This window comes from Dermacentor silvarum, chromosome 1, assembly GCF_013339745.2.
Source record: "Dermacentor silvarum isolate Dsil-2018 chromosome 1, BIME_Dsil_1.4, whole genome shotgun sequence".
In the NCBI taxonomy this organism is placed as follows: Eukaryota; Metazoa; Arthropoda; class Arachnida; order Ixodida; family Ixodidae; genus Dermacentor; species Dermacentor silvarum.
This window is the reverse complement of record NC_051154.1, coordinates 332719920-332731375: the sequence shown is the minus strand read 5'-3', so window position 1 is coordinate 332731375 and position 11456 is coordinate 332719920. Positions and strand designations below refer to the sequence as shown.

General features: G+C 41.3%; 1 protein-coding gene across 1 annotated transcript; it reads left to right on the top strand.

Moving 5' to 3' along the window:
• The first annotated feature begins 721 nt into the window (after window positions 1-721).
• On the top strand, window positions 722-10347 carry LOC119443213 (uncharacterized). The gene is made up of 7 exons (XM_049662117.1): window positions 722-877; window positions 1700-1816; window positions 4973-5040; window positions 7456-7599; window positions 7692-7779; window positions 9289-9459; window positions 9577-10347. The coding sequence occupies exons 1-7, from the start codon at window positions 722-724 to the stop codon at window positions 9856-9858; spliced, it is 1026 nt and encodes a 341-aa protein (XP_049518074.1). The 3' UTR covers window positions 9859-10347.
• The last annotated feature ends 1109 nt before the right edge of the window (window positions 10348-11456 follow it).

Here is an 11456-nt window from a genome sequence, read left to right as displayed (position 1 = left end):
CTTCGAAGCCAAAAAAGTTTATGCAGCTGAACAGATTTAGCTTTTGCGATTCACTTAGGTTCGTGAACATGACTTTCCATTTCTGTGACTGCAAGTGACGATCTCGAAGGGCATGCAAAACCGGCGCACTCGCAATGAGTAGTGTCCTAAATATGATGACTATGTGATCCACTATCGCACGCCTTCGATGTATTTTTGTTACTTGGATGAAGCAGACGCTTAGCACTGAATATGCATAAATAATGTTTTAAAGAAGGCGTTTATTTCGTGTTCTCGGCTCTCAAAATGCTCCAGCCAGTATAAGCATTGCATACGAGATCTGGCTTTCTTTTCCTGAAAAATCCGTCACAGGTGGCATGGATTTGGACACCACATCAATCACCCGTTCAGCTCTCCCCCCACGTCTTCTTTTTGATGTGTGTGTGCGCGGGCGCTGATGTGTGCGCGGGCGCTGATGTGTGTGCGTGTGTTGGCCAAGCCTCGTTCTCCTCGCTCCCTGTGTTTGCATGCTCGGTCCAAGGAAGGCAGCGCTATCAGCATCAACTTTTCAAAATGGCCATCATGGCAGTACTCTGTGTTTATAAGACCGGGTTGTGGGGTTCGTCATTTCAAAGCGTTGTAGCGGCTGCTTCGCGACGATCTGCGTCACTTCAGCTCTCACTTCACCCGCGTCGTCCGTACTGCCAGTCTGCTTTAGCTCCGTTGCGTCCATCGAGGTGACATGACTGCTATCACATGCCTAGTGACCGTGGGCATCAATGGAGCCCGGAGGAAGATGCGGCTTGCGGAGGAGCCCAATTGGCGTGCTCTGAAGGCATCCGCCAGTGTTTGCAGTCTTCTGGCTGCAGAGATCAACTTTGATACCGACAGATTTCAGGTAAGCTTTGCAAATTTTAACGTTTTAAGCGTAGGTCTACAGAATAAGGCGATACTCTCATACTTAACGATATTTTAGCAGGCTCACACCCATGTGCACTCACGTTATTGCTCACAACCACTCGTACTCATCAACACTCCCTCGCGTTCATAACTGCTTCTTCACACTTGTAACACCCATTCAAGCTCGTACTCCCACTCATTGGCACTTGCTCACACACGTCCACTTGCACTCTCTTTCACATTAAAATAACTGTCACCAATTTTAATTCGTATTCGCATTAAATCTCGTGCATGGGTCCGCTCACACTCGCGGCTCTATCTCACGCCTGTGATGTCAGTGATGAGTGTATGCCGACTCGTGGTTCGAAGGTTTTAAACCACTTAAACTTTTAAACAGTATTGAACTTCGAATATTGATTTTTTTTCTGAGTTCTAAACAAATTGAAAGGGAACATGTCTAGTGTTTGGTTCGTAAAAAATGAGGCCTCGTAAAATTAAATCTGTTATATGCACGTCCAGTCAACAGAGGAGCTTTGAATGAAAAATTGCTGTTTTGAATTCTCTAGTGCGCTGTGACAATTGCAATATATTGTTTGTGGTAAGAGAGAAATGTGGTACTTTGCAGCACCTTGCAGCTGCTCAGGAGTTCAAACGTAATAATCAGCCCACATTGCGGCCGGCGCTTTTTGCGCCATCGCTGGGAACTGGGGCCATTATAGCAACTTTTGAGTCTTCTGGCATCATAACGTTGTTCAGAATTGCATATTGTGGTTCGTTCCTCATTGTTTTTCTGATGCAGCATGTTCTACGTTTTATTCAGATTTTTGACCAAGACTTCAATGATTTTGTGGATTTGTTGGACGAGGATCCAATCCCTGACATGGCTGTTTTGCGCGTTGTGAAGCCAGCACATCAGGCAGAAGCATTCATTGAAGAGGTTAGTGCCACACCTTGAAACAATTGAGGTGCCTTCATTCCTGTGTTGCAATTTTTGTCAAACTGGGTGCATCAGGTCTAGCACCTGTCATGTACAGCAAGCAGAGGCCGAATGAAAGCTATGTCATATTGATAATATGTACTGTGATACCCAATTTAGACTTCACAAAACCTTTCACAATGAATGCAGGCAAATGCAAGCCACACTTTGGCAATATGAAAACTCTTGGGAAGAGCAGAGATAAAGGCATGCAAACTGCTTGGAGCATGTCACATTAAGAAAAGGGAAATATTACTAATTAGTGAATACTTGCTATATGCATCTAGATTAGGTTTTTCAATACCCAAATTTGATATGCCAATTCCGATGAGCTGTGAGATGGCTTTCATTTCATCAGTGCTGACTGTGCAGGTCATGTGCTTTATACCTACTTTTTTATTACATAATGTTTGCCATGAATATGTGCCTGTAGTATTTATCTTGCTGTGCATGTGGAAATTGTTCCAAACATTACACAATCTATATTTTAATTTGTGCATTTATAAAAATGCACCATGCCGGGCCTTTATAACATGTGAAAAACATTCAATAGTTAATTTTCAAAGGAAAAGATCATGTATATATTTTTTAAGGGCGGTTCGAGAGGGTATTATATTCCAAGTTTCAATTTCCAATGATGCTGGCCTTAATAATAGTAGTGCATTGTTTCCTACATTATGCTAGATTATTTTGCAGTTTTTACAATGTAGTATTGTACAGTGAATGTACAGTTGATCTCCTAATCAAAAGTATGTGTTGTTTGTGACACTATAGCCACATTGACGTTACTTTAGCCACTGTAGTATGTGCTCATAGCTTTTGGATTTTGTGGTGAATGTAATGGCCAATGTCAGCATGGGGGCTTCCTATGAATAGAAGGATTTCACTTTCAGCCCCCTTTAATTCTTGTTTCTGCAAAGCTTTCTGCTTTCATTTCATGTGTATAGATGAGCTGCTTGATCTGTTCCGGTTAAACCGAAAAAAAACAATGGAATGCAAATTCATGCACCTCAGTACCTTGACAGCCAAATTCACTTTAAGGAATGATAGTTTTAATTATTGAGCTTATTTAGGGCAACACCTAATTAAAAGTACTTCTGCCTCAAAGCTGGGTCATTTCATCTTAAGTGTACCAGCTCTCTCGTCGACCGTATCAGAATACATAAAAAATAGTATTTCACCTGAATGTGGGCAGTACTACCTTGAGCGATTTTTTTTCTTCTGAAAAACGTTTGTTGCCATGAGGGTGCTCTGAATTTTGTGCAAACAAGTGAAACTATGTCATGCAGAATATTTTCTACAAAATTATTGTTCATGCCTACTACTGCAATTTGAAAAAACCAATGTTTCATAATTATCGCAAATAATTTACTAGCAATGAGATAAAAAATAATGGCTAACAGAGAAGAGAGAGAAATTCAGAATGCAGCAAATATTTCATGCAAGGGAACTTGACGTGTTCTATAACAAATGTTGGCACATTGTGAGCTGTTTAGTTTTGCATGGTAGCTGATACTATATTTACAAGAAATTAAAGCTTAAAATTCTGCGAAAATTGGGGTAAAGTTGGGAAGAAATGCATTGCGACATGGGGGGGGGGATTGCAGCATAGGATACTACGCAGTGCAGCAGTCAAAATAAAAATATGGGTTATAGATCATTTTATATTCTGATTTGATATCAACGAGAAATTTGGTTGCTCTAAACAATTGCAGTGCTGCACAGATATGTCACCCTAGCAGCATGGCACATCGGTCAGCATGCTAGATCAGCTTGCTTTTCTTTCATCTTTTGAGTTTGTGGAAAGCAAGCCGGATTTGTGCAACATGGTCATTGTTCAGTTAAAAACAACTTTCCTCGTTATGTCAAAGCATACTATAAAATGCTCTATATGCCCACACTGTTACACTATGTCGTATAGAACAACTGGTTTTTCTTGCATAAAATTTATCATTGTCTGCATTGTTTTTTTTCTCATGGCTGAACAAATGCATATAGCAATAAAACAATAATAGTCATGAAAGATTACCAGTACCTACTGTGGTTGTTTAGTGACTATGGTGTTGCGCTGCTAGCACGAGGTCACGAGATCACATCTCTGCCATGGCGGTAGCATTTCTATGGGGGCGAAATGCAAAAATGCCTGTGCTGCTTATATTTAGGTGCATGTTAAAGAACCCCAGGTGGTCAAAATGAATCCAGAGCCCCCCCCCTCCACTACAGCGTGCCTAATGATGAGATCATGGTTTTGGCCCTAAAACTTCATAATTTAAGATAGCCCTCACATAACAGACAATAAGTGTTGCAGGTAAGAATGATAAAAACAAGCGAACTGGTACACTTGAGATAGAATAACGCAGTTGGTAGCGTGTAACAAATTGTGTGTGCACAAATAGCAATTGCAATTACAAGTAGGAACAAACAGGAGTGTTCCATTAAAATTAACCCCTGTATTGACACATTGAACTCCAATAAATTAAAAGGTAGGGCTATGATTTTGAAAGTGATCCAGGACTTGAGAGAGGTTGTTCATGCATTTGCATATTTTTTGCTGATTTATAGCTGTGACAATGTCAGGTTTGCTACATTTCGGCTCCATTTCCAAGCACATCTTTCTTTAAAAAATGGCACAGCCTTTAACAAAATGATACTTTGCTTTATACACCTCTGTTTCCAAGTGTCCCAGGAGGTAGTTTTACTTTTCAGAACTCATTGTCAAAGACAGATCACTTCATGCCGTCAAAACAAAGGCAGCAGTTCAGATACGGTCTAGTGTCTGCCACTAGCTGTTCCAGGTGCACTAATGAGTGTGCCCTCTACCTGCACTGGGGAAAACGTATTCTCTGGTAGCGTCATGCGTGCATCTTCGTGTTTAAGTTACTCAAGTATCCTTCAGTGACCCATGGGACACTAGGACAGAGTGACAGTGGTTGCACTGATGAACTGTTCAATTAATCTCGGGAATGTGACTGCATCAGTGACAGCCCAAACGGTGACTAGCACCTTTTAGCTTTCGTGTCGGCACAAATTTAGGTTCAAATAAAGGTTTGTTTGAATTCCATGTTGTGTGTCGTAACATTGTGTATTAGCACAACGACAATAACTTGAACTTTGCAGGAGCCGACCTTATACGATGCAGAGATTTCAGCAGGTGCCCTTGAAAGAAGCTTTAACGTCGCTACAAGGTACAGAGTGCTGAGCATGGCTCCCATTCCTAACATTATTAAAATATAAGCAGTCCTTGCTTGGCTTGTGTATCTGCTAGAATATTTGCGGTATTGTGAAATCTCGATTAGCTTACATGATTTCCAGAATTAGCAGGTCTGGTACATTTGATTAAAAATTTATTCGCAGGAAATCGTCTCAAGGGAATAGGTTTGGGCATGTTGGTTATTCATCGTAATACAACTAACATAGCACAGTGATGACGAGGGACAAGTCGGGACAGGACAAGCACTAACTTTCAACAAAGGTTTTAATGCAGATCCTGAGCATATATATACACCTATCTTAATCTACAGAGAAAGAAGGAAAACTGCCACGTGCTGCCTATGTCAAGAATGAAACCTTTCTTTCATAAAGCTACTGATGGCCAATCATCTCTTGCACGTGCCATCTCGGTAGCTTCTACATTTTCCCTGGTCAAGCTGTTGCAGTGGCGATACACGAGAACAGTCTGATCGAAAAGAGGACGGCAAGGAGGGCTGAACATCACATTTTTTTACATTGGGCAGCCAGTTGGCCGTCAGTAGCTTTATCAAAAAAAGAGGTTTCATTCTTGACATTGACAGCACGTGGCAGTTTTCCTTCTTTCTCTCTGTAGATTCAGATGGGTGTATACATATGCTCAGGATCTGCATTAAAACCTTTGTTGAAAGTTACTGCTTGTCCTATCTCGACTAGTCCCTCGTCTTTACTGCGCTTTGTTAGTTGTATTACAAAAATCATATGGCCAGGTAAAATCGTAAAGCAACTGTAAATGTTGTTATGAATGACGCGTGAAAATTGCCACTTTCGATGTCCGTTCAACACCTTTTTCACAGTGCAGTAAGCTCAACACTGCAACAGGATAAGTACTCTTTGAATATGTGATGAAGTGACTTCACATAGATGTGATGAAGGCTTCCGTCCACCTGGCTAAGAGCGTTGTCAGGTTTGAATAATGGGCGATTCCAAAAGGGAACTTGCTGACATTTTGGTCTATTATTGCCCAGATGTCTGCATGTGCTCAGCTAAGCCGTTTTTTTAGTGCTCTTTAAAAATTTATTCAGATTTCTAGTGTCCTACATAACTGAATTTGCAATCTGCGTATGGTATATTGTAGCAGCAGTAAAAGTCAACATGAAGAGCGGTCTGCTCTGATGGAAGTTTTCTGGTGTTGGGGGGTCGACAATATACTGAACATGGGGTATATTGCAAACAACTTGTGGAAACTTGCTTCGGGGCATAGTACATCGCGTAGATTACATTTATAGCTGTCAAATGCAACCGTCAATATCAGTTCTGGTCCCTTGAAATTATGGCTGCTTGCAACATTTCAGCCTGACCACTTTTCTGCTAACAGGCTTTCTTGCTGTAGACTTTGTTTACGCAATCAACCTGCTTTTTAGCAAGTTAAAGGGACGGAAAACTGCCCATAACATGTCATAAAATGTAGATGGAATTGAAAAGGCCAATTTATATTTTTTGAATTGAGCATTGATGTTCATGGTTTAAGTAGGAAATATCACTATGAAGTGGCACATTATGTCTTGAAAAATAGTATAAAGTGCCACTTCGTGGTGAAACCTTAATTCTAAAGTAGAATGTAGACCACATAAGCATGATTTCTGTATGCAGGTCAACTATTAGGTGCACCATATGTATTGTTTTAAACCATATATACTATAAAGGTGTTTACGCTTACTCATGTGCAGGTTATGATCTCGTGTGCATGTTAGATAATGCTACTATCGTGGCAATGAGTAGAACGCCAAAATCGTGCTGAGCCCCAAACCTGTGGTGACCTTTGTTGCATGGCGGCACACATGAGGCCTTTGTACGCATGCAAGTTTGTGAATAAGTACCCCGAGTTTGGTGGTTTCTTTGTGAGATGCAAAATGCGATCGGGTTATAGTGTTGGAAATGGGTGCCAGCCAGTCCTACATCAATAGCACTACTTGGTGATTCTGGCCGTTGCCAACAAAGCCGGTGGAGAATCACTATTGCGCTTGCTTATCAATGTTTTCAGTGTACATATTCATAACACGATCGCGACTGCAGATTGATAAATTTTGATGCAGAAAATGTGGAAGGTTTTGTGCTGCCACTCTAGAAGCATTGGGCTCTTACTCGCAGGTTTATGTTGCACTAAAAAAACTTTTAAAAACTAGTACCCTAAAAGCGGGTTGTCTGCTTTCTTTAAGGAGTGATAATAAAGCCTAACATTCAGATTGCTGTGCAAATACTAACATACTATATAATGGTCGTGTAGTACCACTGGTGTACGGTGCAGCTTGGCCATTGAAAACATTGCCATTTCTCTGCTAATGTCAGCACTACTAGCAGTTTTATTGCCGTATAGTTACAGTAATTAATTCTGTGCCTTTGTTGCTGTTTAGCCAAGAGGACGATGATGGGATGGGCTTTGCCCTCCCAGATCTTCATTTCCTCAACGGTGTTGTGAAGGAGAACATCCCACTCACATCGTATATAACAACAAGGATTGTCGACTCCTTATTTCAGGAAATGACTGCGCATACAATGTGAGTAAACTTGCATGCAGCAATGTTAAAATTGCAATATTTCTTTACTTTCAGAAAGAGGTACTATTGCATAAAGTTAAATAATTTTACAGGTATCCATCACACAAGTTTCACCAGGGCACTGCGTCCACGCTCGTGCGCCGCTACCCAGAGCTTGCTGATCCCTGTGGCAGTGGACATGTGAGTAGGCTCTCAGAATACTTGCATATATCTTCGTTTATGGGGTTGAGTTGTGATACCACTGCATGAGTTGTGCTGTTTTTCTAATCTGCTCAGAGTAGGGATCTAGTTTGTGATCGAGCTTGAAAAATACAAATATGTAATGAAATATTGGTTGTGTGTTGCTGTAATGTATCTAGTGCCAAGCGATAACAACTCTCTAATCCAGCCATTAGTCAGGCAGTTGCGCACAGAACTATTTTCTGCTGCGCAATGATATTTCCAGTGTATGCCTCGTACCTTCGATAGTGCTTCAAACTATTCGTGCAATGGAGTATAGTAACTGGCGACCAAGTGCCTACTTTAGCCGAGCTAGGATGCACACAGGGTAAGAAGGCTAAACTTTCGGGGCATTCAGTAGCTACCTATTTAGAGACCTGGTACTTGCTTAAGTATTTTATATTAGATGGTTTTGTGCACACCATTCTTTGTTATTAGCCTCGTCGTTCTCTGTTAATCTTGTATTTTTGTGCTTTTTCAATATATCAAGGGCAGTATTCTGCGGTGATCACTTTCGCGAGACTCAGCACTGGATGCGTCGCACGAATTACAGTGCTCTTGCCACAGTGCGAAGATAGTATACTTGGCACAGCGCCAGAAGCGCTGTCAATCATATGTGCAAGCACTTAACTGTTGCAGTTGAATCATCCAAATTCGTAGTCATAGTTGTGAAGAATGAACACAAATTAGTTGAGTAGTACTTACTGTGCTGTACGAGCATAGGGATTGCGTGAGGTGGCCAAACATACGTCACAGAAGCCTAATCACAAACAGCGATTCCAAATCTCGTGTGGCGTATGGCACAACTGTAATCCTTGGAACTGGTTTACTTGAAGAGGAGGACATTACTTCCTTGAAAATTTTTATTCACTAACTGGTGAACGAAATTGCACTAAAGTTTTCAATCACTTTAGGGCATATTGCAACTTACAATTTGTAAACAATGACTTCACGATTCATAATCGCGGTGAATGATTTCTCAGGATTACACCAGTTTCAAGATATTCATTCGAAAAGTGTGCGACAAAGTAGATGGACATTTTAGTTATTTTTTTGCTCTAGAGCATAAAATGACATTTTGTTTAAGAAGTGGGACTCTGCACGTTTGAAATCAAACCATCCTCATAATTTGTTGCAAGTAGATATGCCTTGCAATTTCACTGGCTACAATTCAAAAGGTGCAATACTGGTTAGAAGGTAATTTCAATTCGTATTTTGATTTAATGTGCAAGTAATGTCTACCCCATTTAGCAATCAAGTTAAATGATTAAAAATGTCCAGTCACAATTTTTTAAAATTTTGAATATTTTGCAAAAACAGATCTGTTATAGGAGCTGCTGGTACCATGTTTCCTCACAATTGTTTGTCTTTTTTTGTCTTGTGTTGGTCATTTATTGCAGACCATTATCATTGGACCAAGAGGGGATACTTTTTATGTAGTGAGTTTTTAAAGATTATTTGAAATTGCAGGCTTCTTGGGTTGTGATGCTGCGGCATAAATTTAAGAATGAAAGAAGGAAGCTGGCCACCGATAGAGTGATAATAAATAGGCAGAAGTTCGGCACTGCGGCAAAGCGGCCGAGAACATCGAACGGTGCCGCTGCAGAAGTGTTGCAGCGTGGCAAAGTTGGACCCGTTTTGGTTAGTGTTTCATACTTTGCATTCTACCTACATCTCATTAAAGTATTGCTATTCTATTCATTGCATCTATCATTCCATTTCATCTTGAGAAAATGCAATTCATATCTTGTTGTGCAGGCACAAGGTTTGGTGTCCAGCGGTGAGGACAGCTGCAGCCTTGCACAGCATGAAGCCTGGCTGGTTTCCGAATCTAAAAAGGCAAACCCTGACAGGCCGCAAATGCTCTGCAGGCTGCAGCTGACCCACACTGCAAGAGCAAAGGACCTCTGCCAGATGTCGCCCGTGGAAGCTATGGAGAAATATCCGTACCTGGCAGACAAGGAATGGGTATGTGCTTTCATTACATATTTTATGTGTCGTGAACTTTCAGTGAAAGCTTTTGGAGGTTCCTGCAAATAATGTGGCTGCTTGGCTGTATTTCAATGCTCCAAGTAGATCTTAATGTCAGGTGCAAGAAATTATCTCTGATCTTGCTATTTGCATGCCCAAAGTGCAGTCTGGTATGTGTGTGGTACTACTATTGATAGCGATTAGGCAATGAGCTTTAGCTGCACTGCCATAAAATCGGCGCCAATAATTCATAAAGCACTCCTGCTAACAATGTGAAGCACATAGTGCTCCCCGTACATGTTTCCCAGTAAGGTTTACTGTTGCAGCAGCAGCCGCTTGCGCAACGGGGGGAATAACGTCGTAAGCCTTTCATATATAAAAGAACCAGCCCAACAACTGATTTCATTGTTGTTGCAGCCCTGCTATGGATAGCAGTGATGGAAGCGTTATTTTACTTTTTGGAGCAGCCTTCGGAGCAGAAAAAATGCTACGTGGAGTAGCCATAAGTCTTTTCGGAGCAGAAAAAAATGCTACTTTCGAGCAGCCATTGGTGTTTTCGGGGCAGATGGCAAAATATGCCATAGGACTTTTGGAGTTAAAAGCATCACCAAAGTGTCTCATACATATTAATAATTATTATGAAACATATTGCTTATACAATAACCTGAATATCGCATGATAAAAGTAATCGGTCACATATCGCTGCTGCGACGACGCAAGCAGTTCATCAGTATGACTTGAAAGTAATCTTACATTTCACCGTCGAACTTGACATGTCTGCAGGTAGCAAGTTTTATGGACCACTCCAACGGAAGTGGTCCATAGCACTGTTTCGTAGCAGGTTCGGAGCAGTTACTAACAAAAATGACACTTTGGATTAGCAGGTAGCAGTGCTTCTCTTTTGGAGCAATTGGAGCAGCGCTTCGATCACTGGGATAGGCAATGCATAATTAGGAAAAAGAAACGGCACTAAGACCAGCTGTGGCATGCCGTGGAATTCCAACACAGGGAAAGTCCGCACATCTGCATTCTCCCGTCACTGATTAATGTGCCGGAGGAGGAAATGAGCAATGAAGCATTGCACACCCCCTCAGCATTTGTAGGGGTGGTTTTCAACAGCTTCACTGGACATCCACTTTCACAGGGCCGGGATGGCGAGTCAATTCTTGTTTTCATTTTTCAGTGCAGCCAGTCTATTCTTGTATGCGATAGGTCGACAGTTGCAACATATTATGCTCTAATGCGATTGGGGTACGCTTATGTATTATACTCTGGCTTACTTTAGCGGTGGTGTTGATTTGTAGCTTTTTTATTGTATGTGAGCTTACAAGGTATTGTGCATGTTTTATTTGAACTATATTTCAGTTCCTTGAGGACTTCAACATTCTGATAAAGAAGGACGGCACAAAGAGTGTTGGAAATGGGTTCGAAAAGACGCAGTGCCTTGCTATGAGAGGAGTGTTGGGAGCCAAAAAGAAAGACATTACGCACATATTGAGGCCCATACTGTGAATGGTTCAACAAGGCGCAGGAAACGTAAGTGACAAAAGTGTGCGCCAAAATCTTGGTGTAACCGTTTATAACTGTACTTCGCTGCATGTTTGTGCGTTAGGCCTTGCTTTCTGCCTATTAGCCTGTCACATGAAATTTTTAGGGTTGTGCAACTG

What these genes read in the sequence shown, in the direction of transcription:
- LOC119443213 (XM_049662117.1), top strand. Translation starts at nt 722, where the DNA reads ATGACTGCTATCACATGCCTAGTGACCGTGGGCATCAATGGAGCCCGG. An exon ending in TTGATACCGACAGATTTCAG is followed by an intron (nt 878 to 1,699) that starts GTAAGCTTTGCA and finishes CGTTTTATTCAG; the next exon opens with ATTTTTGACCAAGACTTCAA. An exon ending in ATCCCTGTGGCAGTGGACAT is followed by an intron (nt 7,780 to 9,288) that starts GTGAGTAGGCTC and finishes TTGAAATTGCAG; the next exon opens with GCTTCTTGGGTTGTGATGCT.